Genomic DNA, 24,073 nt, shown 5'->3' on the forward strand with positions numbered 1-24,073 from the left:
AGTTAGGACACGGGAAGAGGATTCCAAGAAGAAGAGGGGTTTTGTATACCTTGCTTTTCTCTACCTGAAGGAGTCTCAAAGCGGCTTACAGTCGCCTTCCCTTTCCTCTCCCCACAACAGACACCCTGTGATGTAGGTGGGTGAAGCTGATAAAGCTCTGACAGAACTTCTCTGTGAAAACAGCATTATCAGAACTGTGATGAGCCCAAGGTTGCATGTGGGGGAGCGGGGAATCAAACCCGGCTCAGCAGATTAGATGCTGCCACTGTTAACCACGACACCAGGGGTGGCCAAACTGTGTGTCTTCTGGTGTCCATGGACTGCAATTATTATGAGCCCCTGCCAGTTCATGGACACCAGTTTATGCCCAGCATGAAAGACTGCATGGAGATATGCCGGACATGAAACAATGTAATATCAAACTGACCACTAGAGGGAGGAAAACACATGCAGGACAGACCCCCACCCCCAAAGAAACAGGAACACGCAAGGGAGAAAAACCAGAATGTGGAAAACCGAGAACGAAATAAACAAAAAGCCTTCTGCTTTTCTCCTGGTAGAGAATGCATTCTCTATTAGAGGGTGGCTTCTTAATAATGTTGGGAAAAAGCACCATTACCAGATGGTTTTATAGAATCATAGAGTTGGAAGGGGCCATACAGGCCATCTAGTCCAACCCCCTGCTCAACACAGGATCAGCCCTAAGCATCCTAAAGCATCCAAGAAAAGTGTGTATCCAACCTTTGCTTGAAGACTGCCAGTGAGGGGGAGCTCACCACCTCCTTAGGCAGCCTATTCCACTGCTGAACTACTCTGACTGTGAATCATAAACAAATCATAGAATCATAGAGTTGCAAGGGGCCATCCAGGCCATCTAGACCAACCCCCTGCTCCACGCAGGATCAGCCTAAAGCATCCAGGATAAGTCTCTGCCCAGCCTCTGCTTGAAGACTGCTCACCACCTACTTAGGCAGCCGATTCCACTGCTGATACTGTATTTACATGCAATGTACACCATATTTACAATTCATACTTTCATGTATAAGGACCGTGATCAAGATATTCCGTACCATAATATTTACCGTTACTAAGTGTGGGTGTGAAACGAGACAGCTGAGAGGAGGAAAGCAGATTCATTTGAAATGTGGGGCTGGAGGAGAGTTTTACGGATGCCGCGAGCCACCAAGATGACAAACCAGTGGGTTCTAGACCGACTCTAGCCTGACCTCTCCCTAGAAACAAAAATTACTAAACTGAGGCGATGGTAGTTTGACCACTTTAGGAGAAGACAAGAGTCCCTGGGGAAAGTGGAAGGCAGCCAGAAAAGAGGAGGGGGGGTGAGGAGGAGAGAGCCAGCTTGGTGTAGTGGTTAGGAGCGCAGACTTCTAATCTGGCAAGCTGGGTACTGGTCCTCGTCCTCCTCCCCAGCTGCTGCCGGCCCACCTTTGGTGCTCTCCGGTGGCTGCCATGGCTGGGGCTCCCCCTCAGCGTGGCACTGTGCAGCTGCTGCTGGCAGCGCCCCCCAGCAGGCGGCGGGAAGTCAGGGGCGCTGGTGGGAAAGCAAGCAGAGCAGGGGCTCAGGCGGCGACGTCCTTTGGCAAAAGAATCCCCCCTCCCACCTGGGCCTCAGTAAAATTGTCAAGCGTGGACCGGACCCCGGTGATAAAAAGATTGGGGACCACTGCAGTTCCCCAAGCTAGCTCCAGCTTGAGAGGGATGGACTCAGTCAAGGAAGCCACGGCCCTCCGTTGGCAAGCCCTGAGCCAGGCTGTTCACAAAGGAGCTTTTGGGAGGGCAGAGTCCCTAATTTGGAATAAGTGGTGGCCACGCTCTTGAGAAGGGGCTTCCAGAGGCAGGCAAAGGCCTGACACCCTTCCAGAAACATAGCCAAGTGATGCCCTGCAGGACGGCATTTGTGAAACAGAGTAATAGGATCACACCCACAGGTGAGCACGTTATGACAAACATTTGCTCTTTGCTTCTTTATTTCTTTCTTCCCTAATGGGGACTCAAAGCTGCAGACATCGTTCTCTTCTCCTGAATTTTATCCCCACAACAACCCTGTGAGGTAGGTTAGGTTGAGAGTATGTTACTGGCTCAAGGTCATCCAGTGTACTTTCACTGCAGAGTAGGGATCAGAACCCGCTTCTCCTGGATCTTAGCCCGGCACTGCACCATGCTGATTCTTCTGCTCCAGGGCATATGATCGCTCTTGTGTTGTTGGTTTCAGGAATTCTAGTAGGGCGTAATCTCTAGCCAGAGTTTTTGCTTTGCCCGCTAGAAGTACTGAACGTTAAAAAGTGGTGTTGGAGCACCATCAGGATGGCGGCCATCAGACATTCGTGGTGAGATCTTTGCCAGCTGAGAGGGGGGGGGGAAGAGAGAGAGCCTTACACTTCCCTGATCCTTCTATGGAGCAATGTGAGACATTGGCTTAGAGAGAAAGTGTCAGCTTAGCATGCAGGAGGTCCCAAGTCCAAACCCAGCACCTCCAGGGTGAAGGACCAGGCAGTGGGTGATGTGAAAGACCTTTCTCTGCCTGAGATGCCCAGACATCGCAAGGCACATTCATGTGTGTTCATGTGAGATACTTCCATGTGTGACTCGTGAGGCCAGAGATCAGACTTTGTGTGTGTGTGGGGGGCCTCTTGGGTTCTCCAAACAGTCAAAGCCTTCTTTTAAGACAACCCTGAACTCCAGAGTCTGTTGCAGTGAACCACAGATACCAGGAAGCTTGAGAATATGTGAGGCTGCCTCTTTGTTCATGCGCAGTATGCTTTTTCCCCTCCTCCGGTGAGCAATCACGGCCAATCCATCTGGCTGGGTCTCTGAGCCTTCCAAAGACCTGATCCTGAGCACCTCTTCCTTTAGCAAGGCAGCCGGTGCTTAAAAGACCGTGACTGGTCCCCTGTGCTCCTCCGGCTCCCGACCTTGTGGCTCCCCTGGATGAATTCCATCAGGCTCTCGTGTCTCTGTCCGGTTCCTTCGCATCCCGCAAGCACTGGAACCCCTCGTGATGATCCTCAGGGATCTGTGCACAAGCAAGAGGGTCTCAATTGAGAACTGTACCTGCGACGTTAGGGAGACCAGCCTCCAGGTGGGACCTGGGATCCCCAGAATTACAGCTCATCTCCAGGCAACAGAGATCAGTTCCCCTGGAGAGGACAGCCACTGAGAAGGAGGACTGTACGGCATTATACCCCACTGAAGCCCCTCCCTCCGCAAAGCCCGCCCTCTGCAGGCTCCACCCCCAAAGTTGCCCAGCCCTTCGTAATACTCGGTTGTGTGTCTTTCCTTCCGCCCCAGTAATCATGGATCCTTTTGAGCTAAGCTGCACTAATTTAAATCCTGGAGGGTGGAAGGGATCCCCAGTCCTGATGAAGCCCAGACCCAGCAGAACTGAATTTGCCTATGAGTCCTAGTCCAAAAATGTTCATGTTCGGTTCTGAAACCCTCTGGGTGAAGACTGTTTTTTAGCAGGGGAGTGCCCTAGGACAGGGGTAGTCAACCTGTGGTCCTCCAGATGTCCATGGACTTCAATTCCCATGAGCCCCTGCCAGCGTTTGCTGGCAGGGGCTCATGGGAATTGTAGTCCATGGACATCTGGAGGGCCACAGGTTGACTACCCCTGCCCTAGGAGGGAGAAATGGCTGCTCTCCACTTTCTGAATGTGGCCATCTTTATACTCTGTTCCTTTCAGAGCTGGGGATGGGTTGGGAGGTGTAAGTCAAGTTGTAGCAGATTTATGGTGACCCCCTTGTGCAGGGGTGGCCAGACCGTGGCTCTCCAGGTGTCCATGGACTATGAGCCAGAGGTTCATGGGAATTGTAGTCCATGGACATCTGGAGAGCCACAGTTTGGCCACTCCTGCTGTAGGCCTCTCAATGCAAGAAATGTGTTTGCCTCTCAATGCAAGAAATGTGTAGCAACCCTGGACTTCCTCCCAGCCAAGTTCTAACCAGAGCTGACCCTGCTTATCTGATGAAATGGGCTAGCCTGGGCCATCCAGATAAAGGCCAGGACAAACAGAGGTGGCCTGGCATTCCCTGCTTCTGTGTAGCAACCTTGGTTGTCTCCCACCTAGGCATTGACCAGAGCTGGCCCTGCTTAGCTTCCAGAATCTGCTGAGATCAGGCTAGCCTGGACTATTCCGGCCAGGGCGTCTCTCTGTTTACTCTGGCTCAAGGAGACTGCCCCACCAGCTCCAGGACGACCGCAGGAGTCTACAAATGCTGTCATTTCAATGGGTGGGTGGGTGGGTGGGGGATCTTTAAATACCTCCCAGTAGACTTGATCTTCAAAGCACTGTGTGTCAGGGGGAGCTGCAAGGCACGTCAGCTTCAGGATGAGCCCTGGAGAAGGGAAGACAAGGTGGAAAACGAAGGACTTCGGATTTCAGCACCATGGATGGCCCCATCTGGAGATGCTTCAAAAGTCCTCCTCTGAATTTCCCCCCAGATTTGAGAAACCTGAGTGATCTGATCTTGCGTCCAAAAAGGAACAGACGCATTTGGAAAGCCCCATCCATTCCCTCCCCATTTCCCATCTCTGTTGCATGTGTCAACCAGGGAGCTAAAAACCCAAAGTCTTAGTTGAGGAAGATCACAGTCAGGGAACAGGGAAAGGGGAAGGGCTCCTTCTATTCATAGCTTAGCATGTACTGCCTTCTAGTGGTCATAAGTCCCATAACATCAGCAGAGAAAATTCCTCCTGATTCATCATCCTATTAATTTGTTTATTGATCCAATGTACATACTGTCACTCACTATAACGTCTCAGGGCAGTCTACTCTAGATGTCCCAGTTTGTGTTCGAGGAAATGTACTGTGCACACGAAAGCTTACAGCTTGAATAAAACTTGTTGGTCTTAAGAAGAAGAGTTGGGTTTTTATACCCCGCTTTTCTCTACCAGAAGGAGTCTCAAAGCCGCTTACAATTGTCTTCCCTTTCCTCCCCCCGCAACAGACACCCTATGAGGGAGGTGGGGCTGACAGCGCTCTGTGAGAACTGCTCTATCAAGATTGTGACTGGCTCAAGATCATCCAGCTGGCTGAGTGTGGAGGAATGGGGAATCAAGCTCAGCTTGCCAGATCAGAAGTTGTCGCTCTTATCTGCTACTACACCAAACCTGCTCCAAGGTGACACCGGATTCAGACTTTGTCCTGCTGCTTCAAACAACGTGGCTCCCCACCAGACTCTATCCAGTTGCCACTATTTGTCAAAGACAGTCCCTGTTTTCTGGCCTCTGTTGTTGATTCACCACCCTGCTTTGCCTCTGTGGAATGCCAGGGTTCCGTTCTGTTAAAGGGAGCTCCAATCCATGACAATGTAGCTTCCTCCCCCAGATTCATCAGTATTTAAGCCTTTGAGAGGGGAAGGGACTCTCCAGTACAGGCCTAGACAAATTTCCCTTGGTTCTAGGGCCCAGCCCCCACATTAAGGGGACAGACTTGCTTTTTTCAGCCTCCAGCGTTATCCCAGGCAGGACCACAAAAACCCAACTAAAAACAGCCAGGACCTTAAAAGGTTGAGTGTATAGCATCAGTTAATTACAAAACTATGTGGCATTTATTGTGCACAGCTTAAAACTTTAAAAATTAACAACATACATACCTAGCCCATAGGCTGTTGCAAGAACAGTGTAAGGTGAACTTGGGTGTGACCTTTGATGCTTCATTACCTTTGGAGGCTCAGGTCAAAAAAGTAGCCAGCCATGCTATTTTCCACCCTCGCCAGGCTTGGCTACTAGCGCCCTACCTGTCCCCTGAACACCTTGCCACAGTGATCCAAGCAACGGTCACCTCCAGAATAAATTTCTGTAACTCGCTCTACATGGGCCTGCCCTTGGGCTTGATCCGGAAGTTACAGCTGGTGCAGAATACAGCTGCCAGGGTCCTCACAGGAACACCTTGGATGTGCTGAGGTAGCTGCATTGGCTTCCGATTGATGCCCAGATCCGGTTCAAGGTTCTGGTACTTACCTTTAAGGTCTTTTGTGGTCTGGGTCCCACATACCTGAGGGACCGCCTAGCGCCCTATGCCCCCTGTAGCATGTTATGCTCTGTGGAGTGAATTTATTGGTCATACCCCGCCCCAGGGAAACGCGCTTGGCCTTGAGGAGGGCCAGGGCCTTTCTGATCCTAGCCCCGACCTGGTGGAATGAGCTCCCGGAAGAGCTGAGGGCCCTGCGGGAACTTTCGTCATTCCGCAGGGCCTGCAAGATGGAGCTCTTCCACCAGGTCTGCAGTTGATGCTGGCGCCCTAAGGAAGAACTGGACCCCCCCGCCTTCTTTTTCTTTTCCTTTTAACATCTTACTGATGGCTGGAGATCTATTCTATTCTTCCAAATCCTCCCATGGAGGTCTTGGTTAGGGAGGATTTTTTAATTGTTTTAAATTCACTGTATTGTACCTTGGATCTTTATACGGGTATTGTGTAATTTATATTGTTTTTAGAGGAACTGTATTGGGATTTTTATATGTTGCAACCCGCCACAGGACTTTCGGGAGCGGCGGGCTAAAAATCGAATAAATAATATAATAAAATAATAAACATAAATCACCTATAGACCTGACAGGTTCCGGCCCGTGTAGGGCCTTATTCGGAGACCTGATTATGACACACACTCATTCATTAAGTGTAAGACAGGGGTAGTCAAACTGCGGCCCTCCAGATGTCCATGGACTACAATTTCCAGGAGCCCCCTGCCAGCGAATGCTGGCAGGGGGCTCCTGGGAATTGTAGTCCATGGACATCTGGAGGGCCGCAGTTTGACTACCCCTGGTGTAAGATATATACAGCAGCCAACAAAAGAGCCAAAATATAAGCTGTGAAATACCACAGTCAATCTATTTATCAGCTGTTCATTCTCTTCCAAAGGCTGCCCAAAATTTTCAATGGTGTTTTCAATTGTAAGCACAAATATTGCTGTAATTGTGAGGGAGGAGCAGTCTCTGGAATCACTCCAGGGACCTCCTGCCTTGGCTTATTTTGGCAGCCATTTCCACCCACTGCAAGCCTGGCCCATGCTGGCACCGCCCCCTTCTTGGGCCTCCACCAATCAGTGGCCATAGTGAGACTCACCAACCATGCCTCCGCCTATCACGGCAATTCCAAGCGTAACGCCTAAGCCAATCAGCTGGAAGACGCCCTGGTACACAGCGCTCCGTTCCCCAGCAGCAATGAGTGGGAAGACATCGGCCATCCTGCAGAATCAGTAGGTGGGAGATGGTAAGGAATCTTTGAAGAAGACAACAAAGAAGAACAAGAAGACGACGAAGAAGAAGAGCTGCTTTTTAGAACCCTGCTTTTTTCTACTCAAAGGAGTCTCAAAGCAGCTTATAATCCCTACCTTTCTTCTCCCCACAACAGATACCCTGTGAGGTAGGAGAGGCTGAGAGAGCTCTGAGAGAACTGGGACTGGCCCAAGGTCACCGAGCTGGCTGCATGTGGAAAAGGAGGAGCGGGGAATCAAACACAGCTTTCCAGATTAGAGTCCTCCTCTCTTAACCACCTCGCCATGCTGGTCTCGCTGCATCACGAGTGGATGTGCCTCTGTACTGGTACTTTATTTTTCATCAATATTCCCCTGTCCTGAATTCTACTGTTTGAATTCTGATTTAACTAGGAGAAGGGCTAAGCCGAAACTGAAGCAAGCTCGGTGCAACATGCAGTTGTCTCCAATGCCATCTTCTCCTGGATGAGACCAACATGTGCTGACAGGACCCTATAAAGCAGTGGTCCCCAACCTTTTTATCACCCGGGGACCACTCAACGCCTTTTACTGAGGCCTGGTGGGGGGGGGGTAGTTTACTCCTCTACTCTCAACCACTGCCCTAACGCTCTCTGATCGCTATGGTAATGTTTAAACATCCCTTCAAAATAAGATACAGACACGCCACAACAATGAAGTGTGTTGTAAAGGGCCGGGGGGGGGGATGAAGTAAAGGGCCGGGGGGGCGGGGAGAAGGCGTCCTTCGGGGCCCACCTCCAATTAGTCGAAGGACCACATGTGGTCCGCGGCCCACAGGTTGGGGATTGCTACTCTAAAGAAGCTGTATGTATGTGGGTCCTGCATGTAACAGCATCCAGAGCCCTTTTGCAAAAGAAGCAGCACAGTTGGCTCTTATATGCCGCTTTTTTCTACCTGAAGGAGTCTCAAAGCAGCCTACAATCGCCTTCCTTTTCCTCTCCCCACAACAGACACCCTGTGAGGTGGGTGAGGCTGAGAGAGCCGTGGTATTACTGAAGAAGAAGAGTTGGTTCTTATATGCCGCTTTTCTCTACCCGAAGGAGTCTCAAAGCGGCTTACATTCGCCTTCCCTTCCCTCTCCCCACAACAGACACCCTGTGAGGTGGGCGAGGCTGAGAGAGCCCTGATATTGCTGCTTTGGAAGCATCATTTGCTGGGGCCTTCTACGGAAGCAGGAAACAGGCCAGTCCTTGACGTGACCTCTGCCCTGGTGGGGCATGAGTGCTCACCCTTCACTGTAGGCATCAAGAGTGGCCAGAGCTGCCACCAGAACCCCCAGGAGGGCACCGAGGATCCCGGGCATCCCATGGAGGTTGTGGACTCCGCAGGTGTCCTGGATTTTCAGTTTGGAGGCCAGAATGGGCTAGAAAATAGGAGGCAAAGATGGACAGTCTTAGGGTCTCCTGGCTACATAACACACATGACATGCAATTAATAAACAAACAAATGCTGAGCACAGGACACTGAAAGATGCCTTAGGACTGGGATAGTCAACCTGTGGTCCTCCAGAGATTCATGGACTACAATTCCCATGAGCCCCTGCCAGCAAATGCTGGCAGGGGCTCATGGGAACTGTAGTCCATGAACATCTGGATGACCACAGGCTGACTACCCCTGCCTTAGGAGACACCGTTCACCGCAGCTTTTTAGATCGCCTACCGTAAGGAATTTGAAGCCAAGCGTTGACACGAAGCCAGCGAGGAGCCCGGCAATCAAGGCCCCAAAGGGAGTCAACATCATCTCTCCAGACGTCCCAATGACCACCCCGCCTGCCAGAGCTGCATTCTGGATGTGAACCTGGAGGAGGGAGACAGAAATCCCCGTGTCATTATTATTTTATTATTTATTATTTATTTGATTTGTATGACCGCCGCTCTCGGAAGCCGGCTCGCGGCGGTTCACAATATTTCAGTACAAATGCAGTACAACAAAAACCGTTGAAATTCCCCATTAAAACCCCCTAAACAATGACTCAGTCACAATGATGGCGATTAAGAAAAAAGCTATTCCCGTACAGGCCTGCTGGATGAGCAGAAGGGAGCGGATGGATAATTGGGCATAGGGTGGAACATTCTGGGGAACCAGGCCAGTGTAATACTGGCCTCCCCCTCTGGGGAGAGGGGCCCGATCTTAGCCCCCCACCACCACCCGGCTTCAGACAAATGCCTGGCGGAAGAGCTCGGTTTTACAGGCCCAACGGAACTCCGAAAGGGCCCGCAGCTCTTCCGGGAGCTCATTCCACCAGGTAGGAGCCGGGACCAAAAAGGCCCTGGCCCTTGTCCAGGCCAGGCGTGCCCCCTGGGGTCCTGGGATCATCAGCAGATTCTTACCCGCAGAGCAAAGTGCCCTGAGGGGGAGATAGGCGGTCCCTTAAGTGTCAGTGGTGGGCAAGGAAAGAAGGCGGCAAGGGGCGGAGATTCATGGGGGTGCCTGGGGCTGATGGACAGCATTTCTCTTTCCCTTCCGGGCTGTTTCATGTCTCTGTTTCCCTGAGCTATGAGACGTTACAGCTCCAGCAGCTCTTTCAGCATGGTGTGGTGGTTAAGAGCGGCAGTGTCTAATCTGGCGAACTGGGCTTGATTCCCCACTTTTTCACATAAAGTCAGCTGGGTGACCTTGAGCTAGTCACAGATTAGATAGTGCTGTTCTCACAGAGCAGCCCTGTCAGCGGTCTTCCAGCCCTCACAGAGCGTCTGTTGTGTGGAGAGGAAGGGAAGGCGATGGTAAGCCGCTTTGAGGAGACTCCTTCGGGCAGTGAAGAGCAGGGTATAAAAACCAACACTTCTTCTTCAAATGTAGCTTCCTCTGACTGAGAGAGACTTGGGACAATTTTTGCAATATTTGGCCTGGAGTAAAACCATATCATCCGATGATGCAGTCCTCGCTTGGACATGCTTGACATGCTGACCTCATAAGTAAAAACACGCCCCTTTTGAGCACCTTGGCTTCAGGGCTGTTGACAGCATTCTGCATCACATACCAAGGTGGCAGGCAGGCTGCTGGTGCTTGCAGCTGCTCAAAGTCGGAATTGATGGGAATTTATTCTGAGTGGGTGGGTCTGAAGCAGAACAAAGTTTGAGTCCAGGGGCCCCTTTAAGATCAACCAAGTTTAATTCTGGGTAGAAGCTTTCCTGTGCAGGCGCACTTCTTCAGTTCGGGACAACATGAAAACTACAGAGCCCATGAACCCTTGCAGGAATTCATGCCACAGAAATGGAGAAATTAATTTACATTTTATTTCTTTATTATTGATCGCTTAAGCCTGTTCTCTGTTTAAGAACCACACCCCAACATCAGGTTACTCCTGCCCCCTACTGTAAAGAGTAGGTTTGTGGGCTGAGAAGAAACGAACCAGCAGAGAAGGAGGGAAGCCATCTTGTTCCCTCTGTGCGTTTGTGCATTCCTGGAGTCTCAATTCCCTGGTGGGATGAGGAATCCCATTCCCTGCTTCTATTGACTCCCATGGCTCTGAGCAGCCATAGAAGAAAAAACACTCCTCCTGCAATGTTGCCTCCTCACTTCCTGTAAAAAACGTGAAGTGACATAGGTGGCTCTAGGAATTGCTAGAAACTCTATCGTATAGAGTCAAACCCTGTAACCGTCCACGAACCGTTCCGGGAGTGGCAGGTTATAAAACTAATCAATCAGTCAAACCCTTGTATATGCTTTCTGGACCTTTGTCAGTATCTGAGAGGACTTCTGCATTGCCAGGCAGTGCCTGTAATTGGCAGGTGAATAGTGGAGGGGGGAGGACGTGACACCAACCACAGTGCCGCATCACTTCCTGTAAAAAACTGGAAGGTTGCTCTAGGAATAACCAGAATATTTGCAGTGAAACTCTATGGTATAACGGCTCGTGGCAGGTTACAAGGTTTGACAGGAATCCTCACAAAAACGTGAGTGGATTCAAGCTGAGAACCAGGGTACTGGCCCATCACTATATACTTGCTTTAGTATAATAACACACACACAGCGTAGGTAGAGGCTACCAGGTCATCAGAGAAAGGGAGACAGAGCGATCTGCAATCCAGGTCAAGACTACTCCGAACTGGGGTGTGTGGCTAAAGATGTCATCCTGAGAGGGTGGCAGGGCATCTGCTCTGCTATCTCTGAAGCCTGACAGGGGTCAATTGTGCAAGCAATTGGCAGAAAAGAGGAGGGGTACGCAAACCCCACCTCACCTTTCTACCCAGGAAGTTCTTGGGGCCGTCTCCAATCCTTTAGGGAGTATATCTCCCTGGATTATAGGCTGTCAGCGTTCCAGGTCCAGAGGACGACTGCCATTTTCTACCTCGGACTTTCTTTTCTCTCTTTAATCTTAAAGTATCTGCTTCAACCCTACATGATGATTTACCACAAATGAACGCTTTGAACTGAGGGGAGGACATCGGCTGAGTTCCAAAACATCATTTACTGCAAGTATCTCTCGCTTTTTTTTTCTTCGTCTCTCTTCCTGCATCAAAGCCCTTTGTTTCCCCCCTCCTCTTACTCTGCTCTGCCTGAAGCCACCTCTTTAAGAGGCAGGCTAATTCTCCTAACTAAGCAGAAGAAGGACTCAAATCAACTCGAATTAATTGGCAAAAGCTCTTATTGTAATTGTTTTGGTTTTCGAAGATAAGAGCTGTGAATGGGAAAATCTCACGAGAACTCTGTGCCAATACGAGAATCTCTGCCTTAACTGACTTCAATACGTCACATGCCTGTGCCGGAACATTAGAGGATAAAACAGAGGACCTCTACTGGCCACTTGTAAAATTGTTTGAGGCCGGGTTTTTTTAAAGTCAAAATCATGTCTATGTTAAAAAGATTGGCTCATCTAATAGAGATACAAACCCAAGATTACAAAGTATTTCTAGATGGATTGATCAAAAATATCTCCAAGGAGATCCAAGATGGCAAGGAAGAAGTCTTCAATAGGAATGATGGATCATGACTGATGACAGCTTTAAACAAGGTGGAAAACCAACAGCAGAAGAGAAATCTGAAATTCATATCTTCAAGGAGATCCAAGATGCCAAGGAAGACGTCTTTAACAGGAATAATGGATCAATAACAGTGGCTGATGACAGCTCTAAACAAGGTGGAAAACCAACAGTAGAAGAGAAATCTGAAATTCTGGAGACGGAAAATGGGATGCCGGAGTTCTGCAGCCCAGATAAGGACACCCTTTCTAAAAAGACATACAGCCATCTCAAAGCAACAGTGTACAAAAATCAATCAAAAGAAATATGGATCTGCAGTGAAAGTAACCGATTTAAAGGATCTCTCTGGGGAAAAAATTGTAATGATACTGGAGTCCAGGAGGTGCAACGGCCTCAAGATTTATCGATGCATACTCTGCGGGAAAGAGTACAACTGCACTTTCTATGCCAAAGGCCAATGGGACAGAATATAATTTTACGGGAACGACAAGATGTAGCAAGCCTCGAGATGAGACCCCCTTAAGAAGACCGAAAGCTCATATTGTTTTATGTTCAATGTTATACTGTATTCTATATTTCCATTTTTATGAAAAAGGGGAAGCAGTGTCTCTTTCTCTCTTGTTTTTTTTTTTGTCTCTTTTCTTTTGTAGGCATATAGGTAATATAATCATTAGTGCTGAAAATGTAAAATGGGGTTCTCCCCCCTTATTTTTTCTTTCTTCTATTAGTGTATTGTCCTAGGACTAAAGCCTACACTGACTTGTAGAAAATGTTTAATGTTAAGCTTTCAACTTAAATCTGAAAATATATCTGTCAGGATGGTTCTTAGAATGGGTCAAGCATAAATTGTTTTGTAGATGTATCAGAACCAAGGATAAGGAGAAGCTATAGAAGACTGAAAGCTTATATTGTTCTATGTTTAATGTTAAGCATTTAATCTAAACCTGGAAATCTTATTATTCTCTGTATTAACAACATATACTGTATTCTACATTGCTATTTTTATGAAAAAGGGGAAGCAGTGCCTTTTTTCTCTCTTGTTTCTTTTTCTTAGTAGGCATATAGGTAATATTATCGTTAGCGTTGGAAATATAAAATGGGGCTTTCCCCCCTTATTATTATTTTTTTTTATTGGTGTATTGTTATAGGGCCAAAGCCCATATTGATCTGTAGAAAATGCAAAGCTCTCAACTTATACCTGTCAGGATGGCTCTTAGAATGGGTCAAGTATAAATGATTTGTAGATGTATCTGTATTAAGAATAAGGAGAAATTATGAAATCCTTTTGTAATTTTTTTTCTTTGTACATCTTTAAGGCAAAGCCCTACTTTCCTCTCCCTTCATCAGGGTATTGATACAGGGCCAAAACTCATACTGTGCTATAAGAAATGTTTAATGTTAAGCATCTAACTCAAACCTAGAAATATCTGCTAGGATAGCTCCTAGATTGTATCAAGCAGTTAATGAGAGGTCTACGATCTCTCAAGTAAGTTGACTAATAATAACTTTTCTTTTGTATATCTAAACAGGCCTTTTTTTTTTTAATGTAGTGGAAATGTGGATGGCTCTTAGACTCATGGCTCTTAGAGTTTTGGGCAAAAGTTTATATCACTGTGGAGTCAATGTGGGGTCGTATATTCTCAAATGATGATTATATTTCTATCTTTATGAAAATAAAAAAAATCATTATAAAAAAAAAAGACTACTCCGAACTAAGCCCCATGTTATTCATTGGGCCTTACTCCCAGGAAAGTGTCCTTCGGAATACAGGCTTTACTTTCTAACAGAGTTGGAGCGCTCTGTCTTTGAAGCTCAGATTGCCTTTCCTTTACATCTCCCTGCCTTTTCAGTGTCCAATCGCCAGGGGCTGGTGCCAACAGCCACTAGGCGCCCGCCTTTGGGATTTCCTCTGGCCAAGCAGTACCCAAGAAAGACAGCTGCATTGACTTCACCATGTCCAGCTTCCCTCCTGTGTTCACCAGGGCAGAGGTGGCGAAGGTGGCAAGTGTGCTTGAGGTGAGTGAGAAATAGGTATTCATGACGGTCCGCTGCTGGTCATCTCCATGCGCCGTGATGGCGGAGTTGAAGCTCGGCCAGAAAAGCCAGAGGAAGATTGTTCCTGCAGGAAGGAAGAACACAAAAATTTGTAGCTTGAATAAAACTGTTGGAATTGCAATCCGCAAGTAATTTGGTGAGGTCAGTCTTAAAAGGCTGTGGTTAAGCTGTTTAAGCAGCTGAGCTGTACCTTTGTGCTCACTAGTGGCATCAAGTGGTCACTGGTGAGGTTGCAATGGAGAAAAAGCCGAGCACATGTCCTGGGGATTCCTTTGATTAATGTGGACTCCTGCCCACTTCCTCTTTCTTCTAGAAGAGGGAATAAATATGTGCGCATGCTCTTTTAGCAAGGAGCAGACTCCATTAAGGCTCTCTGCTCTCTAGCTGCTGATTTATTTATTTTTATTTATTTATTAATTATACTTCTATACTGCCGCTCCCATCACAGGTGGCTTGTGGCGGTACACAATATATCACATCAATAAAAACATACCATAAAACATCCCCTATCATAACAATCCCATAAAACCTTAACAATAAAAATGTTAAGAACAATGGCAGCACACTATATTCTGTATATCATATAACAAAAACTTCTCCCCCAGCATTTCAAGTCACTGGCGATAGTATGGAATATTAATGACTGAGAGTGGGTAAAGCAGGGGCAGGTTGCCTAATGGCTCAGGGTAGGCCTAATACTCAATCCTGAGCCAGGGGGGAGGGGGAGACCCGTTCTTATAACCCCGGGAATTCAACCCAGCCTCAACCAGATGCCTGGCGGAAGAGCTCTGTCTTGCAGACCCTATGGAATCCCAAGAGGTCCATTTGGGCCCTCAGCTGTTCAGGCATGTGTAGGCATGTAGTCTACTCGAGCCAGTCTTAAGGGCTTGCAATGTGTTTTCTTTGTAACTATCTTTTAAGCTTTCCTACTCTGCTTCAGTAAGGAGACTGAAGCAGATGAATATGATATATTTCCATGTATAATGGAATAGGCTGCCTAAGGAGGTGGTGAGGTCCCCCTCACTGGCAGTCTTCAAGCAAAGGTTGGATACACACTTTTCTTGGATGCTTTAGGATGCTCTGGGCTGATCCTGCGTTGAGTAGGGAGTTGGACTAGATGGCCTGTGTGGCCCCTTCCAACCCTATGATTCTGTGATTCTGTGAATCTTTCCAGTAAAGATTATCTCTCTTGTAAATCTCAAAGCACTGTGAGTCTGGATCTGTGCCCCATCCACAAAGGTAACTAATAACTGCACACTTTCAAAACAGTCTCTTTACTCTGTCATTCTATTTTTTTGGAGGGACTCAGGACCGAGTCCAATCCAAAAGTCCAAACAAAAGCTTTGTGCCCATGGATTCAAATTTTCCTCCTTTATAGCAATGTTATATTCCACCCTTCCCCGAGGACTCAGAGCAGATTATGTCGCTCGAAATCATACAGCTCAATATACACAGTCAGAACTTAAGGAATATTAAAGATTAGAATTCTAAAAATCTAAAAATTAAAACTAATCTACCCAAGGCTGCCAGGAGAAAAGGGAGGAGGGTTCATATAGACCCTTAGATGGATTAGTTTTGCACCGACAGCTTGGACCCTAGAGCCAGTTTGGTGTAGTGGTTAGGAGTGCGGACTTCTAATCTGGCATGCCGGGTTCGATTCTGCGCTCCCCCACATGCAACCAGCTGGGTGACCTTGGGCTCGCCACGGCACTGATAAAACTGTTCTGACCGAGCAGTGATATCAGGGCTCTCTCAGCCTCACCCACCCCACAGGGTGTCTGTTGTGGGGAGAGGAATGGGAAGGCGACTGTAAGCCGCTTTGAGCCTCCTTCGGGTAGGGAAAAGCGGCATATAAGAACTAACTCTTCTTCTTCTTCTCTTCTTCTCTAGAAATCTTTGGATTCTTCTTACCAATCATAGCAAAGAGATCGGAATGATAGGAGGACCCTTCCCTTTCTTGGCTCTTGTCCAGGTGAGGCCGGTAAAGAACTCGGGACGCCATCAGTCCAAAGTAGGCCCCGAAGGTGTGGATGGTCATGGAGCCTCCTGCATCCTTTGCCTGGGTACACAAAACAAACACAGTGTTTGAAAGGGAAGGACTCTGGCAACAAGTCTGTTAGTGGAGGTAGACTGGGAGTCTTGCAGCGGCAGCCCTCACAGGGGATTGGAGCAACCAGCTCAGAACTGTAGCGGATTCTGCTCACCTCTCATGGCCTGAGGTTGCCCCTTGGTTTTGGACAGGGTGATCCTGTGAGGCATGGGGATGGACCCTAGATAATCAGCCCACTAGGACATTATGCCGGCAGGGGCTCATGGGAACTGTAGTCCATGGACATCTGAAGAGCCACGGTTTGGCCACCCCTGCATTAGGACCCTGTTAGGCTGAGATGTCTAGATGTATGCTTGGTATATTTTAGAAGAGATGAACATTGGCTTTGAAATTATGGTTCTCAATAAGCATAGGCATCATGCACGTTTGTGGCATAGCACATGGCTGTCCGACTTCTGTGGCTGAAGAGCTAAAGCGATTGTTGTTTCATTGGGCTAAAGATCTGCTGGAAAACCAGAATCCTTCGGTAGCGTCCTTATTGACAGTGAGATATGTTTGTTAATGCAAAGCCTATGAAATGACGGGCTGTGCCCTGCATGGCACATTAGTGTTCATGCTGGGATGGGTGGGGTAAAAATCAAAAGTATAAATAAGTGTGCATGCCTGTGCTCTAGATATGTGACACACCCATTCCCTGTTCAGAGATTTAACTTCTAGAGATCCAGAGAAGGAGTAGTTGCAATAATGACATCTGAGCAAGACATGCTCTCCCACCCCCCACTGGGGCAAAGTCATGGACAAAATGGAGGCAGCGATTTACCCAGACAGGCACCCGAAAATAGAACTAGGGAGAGGTAGTAACCCTCGGGTAGCCCTTACAGGGCTGATAAAAGGGAAAGGGATTCACTTTGAACTCTAGGGAGAAAGGGCAGAACAGGTAGGCCAGCTGGTTTCTATTGGCAGGACGTACCCCGAGAATGTTAAGTAGGACGTATTCGTTAACCGCGAAGAGGACAACTTCCAGCCAGGTCATGAGCAGCAACTGGATGGGGCTGGTCTTCCCCAGGACGGCCCCAAAGGAGATGAGGACAGCTCCGGCACAGAAATCAGCATTGATCAGGCTGTCAGGAAGGGGAGGAAGAAAAGGAAGAAGAAGAAGAGCTGTGCTTTTATACTTTTTTTTTACTACCTGAGTCTTACTACCATCTTCCCTTCCTCTCCCCACCACAGGGAACTTGTGAAGAGTTCTCAGAGAACTGTGACTGGCCCAAGGTTGACAAGCAGACCTCATGTCTCAGGACAAACAGTCGGTCCTTAAGCAGCAAATCATCAAGCAGTCGGTCCTTGAGCAGCTAGAGCGGATGGCTATAAATACTAAGAGTCAGCATGGCTTTCTCAAGAACAAGTCATGTCAGACTAACTATCTTGCTAGATCAGGGAAATGCTGTAGACATATTCGGATATTCTATTAGGTGGATTGAGCTCTCTCAGCCCCACCCACCTCACAGGAGGTCTGCTGTGGGGAGAGGAAGTTGTTTGTAAGCTGCTTTGAGACTCCTTCAGGTAGAGAAAAACGGGGTATAAAAAACTAGCTCTTCTCCTCTACAGGGCTTAAATTAGCATCGTGAAACTATGAAGATAGTGTTATTGCCCTGGTCAAGCAAATGGATCATTTGCTTACTTTGTATACGTTTTATCTTTACATTTTAAAAAGTCACAGGCTGAACCTCTTGCTTTTTGTGGCCTTTTGGCCTTTTGGCCATGCTATTGATAATGCCTCCCTTTTTACATCTCGGCTCTGTCTGCACCCTTTGGATAATGCACTTTAGAAGTAGATTTTCCTGTTTTGCACAGAAAAATCTGGCTGCAAAAGCACATTGAAAGTGCATTATCCAACATGTGCAGAAGTCTCTGTGCAAACACGCACATCCAATCAACCAAGGCCACAATTCAGGCGGATCAGTGCTGTCAAATGGCAGCATCTTGCAGCTTTTTCGCACGTTCCGGGACTACCCTTGCCTGAAACGGAGGCTGGCCCTGCGTATCCAATGACCCATCAGCCAGAGGGATGGCCACCTTGCTCACCTTTCTATTCCGATAAAGATCTTGCCCTGGTGGAAAGAATGGAAAAAGCCCTGGATGAGGACTGCCCACTGGATGGCGAAGGCAGCTATCAGGAAATTGAAGGCCACGCTGCTGAAGCTGTACCGTCTCAGGAAGGTCATCAGAAAGCCAAAGCCCACAAAGATCATGGTGTGGACATCTTGGAAGCCTGGAAGGAGGAAAGATGCAAGACCTGGGAACTAGTGAACTAGTGAGTTTTCCTGGCGGGGTGGTTGAGAATCACGGCAGCAGAAACGTAGGCAACCTTCTTGAAAAGCCCAGACGACTGTGAGTCTTTCATTGTCTCTGAGTAGTTATCATCAAACACATGTGAACTGAGTAAGAACTGTTGGGTGGTGTGTTGCAACACCCGCACCGACTCACAAGTGCTACCCTGGTTCTGAGGCTCCAAGGTTTTTTCCCACCCAATGGCTGTCTGAGTCTCTGGCTAATTTAGGCTTTCTCAACCATGGCTTCATGAACCCCTGGGGTTTCTTGATGGCCCTGGAAGGGTTTCCTGAATGGGGGGGGGAGTTAATTAATTTTTAATATATATTTTAAAAATTGTTAAACATTTATCAGATTGTATGACAATACATGGTCATGTTGACTTGTCCCCCCCCACTCCCCAAATGGCCAATGACAGGCCTGGAGGGGTGGGAAGGGGAAGAGCCCTGGGTGGGTGTGCACACAGCTATGCTTCTCAACCATATTCTGTATGATCGCGCCACTTCTGGGGTTTCTCAACGGTAAAAAAGTCGAGGAAGGCTGGCCTGATGATCTTTCTCACATGGCATATCTGAGATTCGCTTAATAGAATAATGATAGAATAACAGAGTTGGAAGAGACCTCCTGGGTCATCTAGTCCAGCCCCCTGCACTAGGCAGGACACTCACAACCCTATTGCTCATCCACTGTCACCTGCCATCCCCTTGAACCTTCACAGAATCAGCCTCTCCGTCAGATGGCCATCCAGCCTCTGTTTAAAAATTCTTCCTTGGTGCACTGCCACCAGCTGGTCGTTTTCTGAATTACCTGCCAAGAGGGTCACTACTCCCGGCTTCCCGGCTGTGTTACTGATTAAAGCTAGTGTTACTGTGTTACTGTGTTACTGATTAAAGCTAGCATCTCCTGTCCCTGGTGTGTTGTTACTATGGAAACAGATTACAACACTTACGCACCACACATGCGTTGCACAGCAATGGATTAAACAAGGGGTACAAAAGAAAGGTGCAAGCAAACAGAGGCATGATGCTCACTCTGTACATGCCCTCTCTGACGCCTCTTCCATACGGAGGACTAACCCAGCCATTATGCTGTACTGTCCCCTTGTTTTTTGCCGCGGGATAGCTCTCCTGATCTTTTCCCACGACTGCACAGGAAGCCCTTGCCCCGCTCTCCCTCTGCTTGCCCCCAGATTTCCCCACCCCCTGCATGCGGAGATAAAGTTTGGGTTCAGGGTCACCTTTAAGAGCAATAAAATTTTATTCAAGGCAGGAGCTTTAATATGCAAGTGCGCGCGATCTAAAAAAAGTGTGCATGCACACGAGAGCTTATACCCAGAATACAACCTTGTTGGTCGTCAGGGTGCCCCCTGGGTCTAAACTTTGTTTTGCTACTTTAGATCCACACAGCTGCCCACCTGAATCTAAGGAAAGTTTCACTTTCTCCCATCAATGAAGCGGCAGATCTTCACCTGCCGAACAGGAACTCCAAGGCTGAAATGTACACATTACTAGGTTCAAAGGATCCCTTTGTTAGCGAACATTGATATGAGTGCTGATAAGAGGCCCTGTGCACATCGGTGCCCTTTCGGTTTTACGTAAACAGCCAGAGTCTGTTTCACTTTGCAATAGGATAAACTGTTTCAGCGGGGGGGGGGGGGTGATTGGGTTGTCCTCCCCAACTGATTGGAAACCCTCCTTGTGCAGAATTCTGCAGGGTATACCTTTGAGAGGGACAAGCCACTCAGGAGGAGTTACCCCAGCACAGTGACCAAGGGAGCTTTGACTCTTGAAAGCTAGACCCCCTCCCCCTGCTATCAGACTCTGAGATGCTCCTGGATTCGAACCTGGCTCTTCTATTTCAAAACCAGACTGGCTACCCTCCTCGGAACTCAGGGCTCTGACGCCTCTTCCAGTCCCCTGTTTGCTTTCTAGGTTGTGACTTTAAATGAATTTCTTCGCCCTGTTCAGGACAGCCTTTTTGCAAAGAGAATAGAGCTGGAAGCAAAATTGGAACAGCTCGGAGGATGATTTATTTCAAGGGATAAGGGCTGTTTTTTTAGTACTGTTCACTGCACGCATTTCTTATTTTTATTCTGCAGTTTTGCAGTTTCTGTCACCTGTCTTTTGCATTTCATAGAATCATCCCCTCCTGTCAGAAACTAAGAAAGTCCTGGAATGGCTGATTACAAAGGTCAAGAAAGTAAGGAAGATATTTGGCCTTTTCTTAAACACTAAAAAGACACTAAAAACACTAAAAAACAATGACCATGGCAAAAAACAGCCCCTTGACTGAGGTAAAGTTGCTTTGCATAGCCCAACAGGTCAAAGAACAGGTTAACAGTCCAGAGTGGGGTGGGGTTAGGGTCAATCCTATAAGATAAACTCACAATTCAGAAGCCATTATTATAGAAATAAAACCTCATGACACTTTTGCAAAGAAGGGGCAGGGTGCCAGGTGCAGCGGCAGGGTACCCCAAATATTTCAGGTCTAGACACCAATGTTCTTTCTAGTTTCTCTCCCCCCGCCCCTTATGGAACAGCTTCTAACAGGACTGAAACTAGTCCAAGTTCACCCAGCTGGCTACATGTGGAGGAGGAGGGGGGAATCAAACCTGGCTTGCCAGATTAGAAGACACTGCTCTTAACCACTACACCAAGATGGATGAGTGGACTTCCCCCATCCTGTCCTGTAGTACTTAAGAGTGGCATCTTCTAATCTGGCTCCATCATGTGCAGCCAGCTGTGTGACCTTGGGCTCATCACAGTCCTGATAGTGCTGTTTTCACAGGACAATCCTGTCAGAGTGCTCTCAGCCAGGGAGAGGAAGGGGAGGTGACGGTAAGCCGCTTTGAGACTCTTTCAGGCAGTGAGAAGCAGGGTATAAAAATCAACTCTTCTTCTTGTTCCCAAATTTCACTCTGTCACTTCTCACTCCTCCCGAAATCCCATCTTAACTAGGAAACCCCCTAAAACTAATTGTGGACTTGAAGCATGCCAAGTTTGACATAGTGGTGAGATCACTTGCACCTTCCTTCCTTGTCACTGATGCACATAAGCACACTGCAAAGACACTGAGGTCTTGATGCAGCCCTTAGCATGGCTGTATGAAGATCCTTTCTGTGCTCTGGTCTACATGATTGTGGCCATGGGCTCCCAGCACTGGCAAAAAACCCCCTCCACACACACACACACACACACACGTATGCACGGACCATCATGATAGAACCCCTCATTCAACCTAAACAAAATGGCTTGTTTAAAATGAATGATCGTGTGCACACTGTAGAAGAAGAGTTGGTTCTTATCTGCCACTTTTCTCTACCTCAAAGAGTCTCAAAGTGGCTTACAGTCGCTTTCCCTTTCCTCTCCCCACAACAGACACCCTGGGAGGTGGGTGAGGCCTGATATTACTGCTCGGTCAGAACAGCTTCATCAGTGCTGTGGCGAGCCCAAGGTCACCCAGCTGGCTGCATGTGGGGGAGTTGCAGGGAATCAAAGCCAGCTAGCCAGATTAGAAGTCCACACTCCTAACCACTACACCAAGTGTGGGGTCGGAATGCAGATGAACACTGGGAGAACCAAAGCACAGGAGCAATGTTCTGTATGAAATCCGGAAATAAAGAACGGAACAACAGAGGATTTCTAAAGCCTCAATTCTAATTTGGGGGTGGGGAAGCCTAGGAAATTCAACCTATCACATTCTGGAGAGAATTTTGCATGAGATCCCTGAAGGATAATCTTTCTCCTAACAATGGAAGAAGAGGCTAGCTGGACCAGGCCAGCCTCCAGATGTTTCCAGAAAGCCTCAAACTGGCATCAATCCCTGAAGGGCTGGGATTTTCCTCCCCTCTACTGTGCAGAGAGCACCTGCTCTGATCCTGGAAGCTCCACACCACTGTCACATCTCATGGAGGCCCGTTCCACAATGCAGAAACTCACAACTGCCTGCTCACCCACTGTGATCCCAATTCCATTCCCAGATGATTCTCCCCCCTTTAAAAAAAACCCAAACCCCTGGCTGTTCTGGCCTGGAGGAAATTCACCTCCCAACCTCAAAATGGCAATCGGCATTTCCCTGGGCATGCAAGGAAGGGCCACAAGAGCCAAGCACAGACACAATCTTTCTGCCTACCCACTCACAACCTGCCTAAATTCACAGGATCAGCATTTCTGTCCAATGGCTATCCAAACTCTGCTTAAAAACATCCCAAGAAGGAGAACCCACCATCTCCCGAGGAAGCCTGATCCACTGAGGAAGCGCTCTAACTGTCAGGAACTTCTTCCGGATGTTTAGCTGATTTTTTTTTGAATTAATTTCATCCCATTGGTTCTGATCTGACCCTCTTGGGCAACAGAAAACAACTCTACTCCATCCTCTATCTATTTGACATCCTTTCAAATCCTTGAAGGTGCCTATCCTATCACTTCTTAGTCGTCTTGTCTCAAGGCTAACCAGTCCAAGCTCAGACCACGGGGGTTGGGGTCATTCTGGCTCTGTGACATCCCTTCTGAGATGGGGGCAATGACCAATGACCCCAACCCCTTGGAGGCCAACATTTCTGGCGCACCCTCTGCTGCTTCCAGCTCCCCTTCCAAAATAATCCATATCTGGAGATGCATCTCCTGACACAGAATTCAAACTACCCCACAGAGAAGTTGTCCTATCAGAAGGGGCTCTGCGGGGTCAGGATCAGGCACTTACTTGGGTAGCGCAAGTAAAATTCGTGGTCCAGGTGGCTTTTGTTGTGGTGCTTCAGCTTCTCGTGCCACAGCCTGGCGCTCGTTTGATCGTCGTAACAGACGAAAATAGCAAAGAGGAGGATCGTCAGGAGCTGGAGGACAAGACAGAGCAGGGGCAGCTTGAGCCTTAAGTTGGTGGTGTGGCCGGACATGGTGGAACAGGGGGACGGGGACCAGGAAGGAGAGGAATGCAGGAGAGGAAACGGCAACCTTCCCCAGGTGCAAAGAGCTCTGCTCCTTACCTGGAGGCGGCCCCGCCTCCGAGTCAGTTTCCCAAAGGAGTCCCTGCCCAGTTGGAGGCTCCAGCCATTCGGCGGCAGAGGAAATGTTTGCTTGTTGCGTGGCCTGGCAGAGGTCCAGCTTCTGGGGAGGTGCCAGAGAGGATGACGCTGCTTGGGAGGAGAGGGCTAGAAAGGGTTGCCCAACCTCCTTGGCCCTCTGCCATGGCAGACTGACTCAGGCATGGTCCCCTCCCCCCCACACGTCTGAAGTGTTCACTTGCCAGCTGGTTGCATGTGGCAGTAATGGGCTGTAGTTTACTTTTGGATGGGGCTGAATGAATGACAGGTTTGGAACAGGGCCGGTTTATCCATGTAGCCCATGTAGCACACACTACGGGCCCCATGCTTCCAGGCCCTCCACACAGTGCCTTTCTCCTCCCCCCTTTAGGACACTCGGAGTGACACCCCTTTCCTTTGTGGGGAGGCCCTCCACCCTTAGTCTAGT

General features: G+C 48.3%; 1 protein-coding gene across 5 annotated transcripts; it reads right to left on the minus strand.

The window, feature by feature from the left end:
* Nucleotides 1-1,967: 1,967 nt before the first annotated feature.
* On the minus strand, nucleotides 1,968-23,686 carry RHBG (Rh family B glycoprotein). 5 transcript variants are annotated; one of them, XM_077325544.1, is made up of 11 exons: nucleotides 23,590-23,686; nucleotides 23,310-23,439; nucleotides 18,363-18,549; nucleotides 17,248-17,398; nucleotides 16,139-16,286; nucleotides 14,125-14,291; nucleotides 8,910-9,047; nucleotides 8,480-8,613; nucleotides 7,082-7,203; nucleotides 4,279-4,352; nucleotides 1,968-3,031 (listed from the first exon to the last, which is right to left on the minus strand). In XM_077325544.1, exons 3-11 carry the CDS (start codon nucleotides 18,527-18,529, stop codon nucleotides 2,957-2,959), a joined length of 1,176 nt encoding a protein of 391 aa, XP_077181659.1. In that variant the 5' UTR covers nucleotides 18,530-18,549; nucleotides 23,310-23,439; nucleotides 23,590-23,686; the 3' UTR covers nucleotides 1,968-2,956. The 5 variants fall into 5 exon arrangements, 4 of the variants coding, with proteins under 4 accessions (XP_077181659.1, XP_077181627.1, XP_077181634.1 ...); XM_077325512.1 differs by lacking the exon at nucleotides 23,590-23,686 and having other exon boundaries at nucleotides 23,310-23,576; XM_077325519.1 differs by lacking the exons at nucleotides 8,480-8,613; nucleotides 23,590-23,686 and having other exon boundaries at nucleotides 23,310-23,576.
* Between the last annotated feature and the right edge of the window lie 387 nt (nucleotides 23,687-24,073).

This window comes from Paroedura picta, chromosome 1 (assembly GCF_049243985.1).
Source record: "Paroedura picta isolate Pp20150507F chromosome 1, Ppicta_v3.0, whole genome shotgun sequence".
Taxonomy (NCBI): domain Eukaryota; kingdom Metazoa; phylum Chordata; class Lepidosauria; order Squamata; family Gekkonidae; genus Paroedura; species Paroedura picta.

What these genes read in the sequence shown, in the direction of transcription:
- RHBG (XM_077325512.1), bottom strand. Translation starts at nt 23,499, where the DNA reads ATGTCCGGCCACACCACCAACTTAAGGCTCAAGCTGCCCCTGCTCTGT. An exon ending in TCCTACTTAACATTCTCGGG is followed by an intron (nt 16,287 to 17,247) that starts GTACGTCCTGCC and finishes TTGTGTACCCAG; the next exon opens with GCAAAGGATGCAGGAGGCTC. An exon ending in CTTGATGCCTACAGTGAAGG is followed by an intron (nt 7,204 to 8,479) that starts GTGAGCACTCAT and finishes CTGATTCTGCAG; the next exon opens with GATGGCCGATGTCTTCCCAC.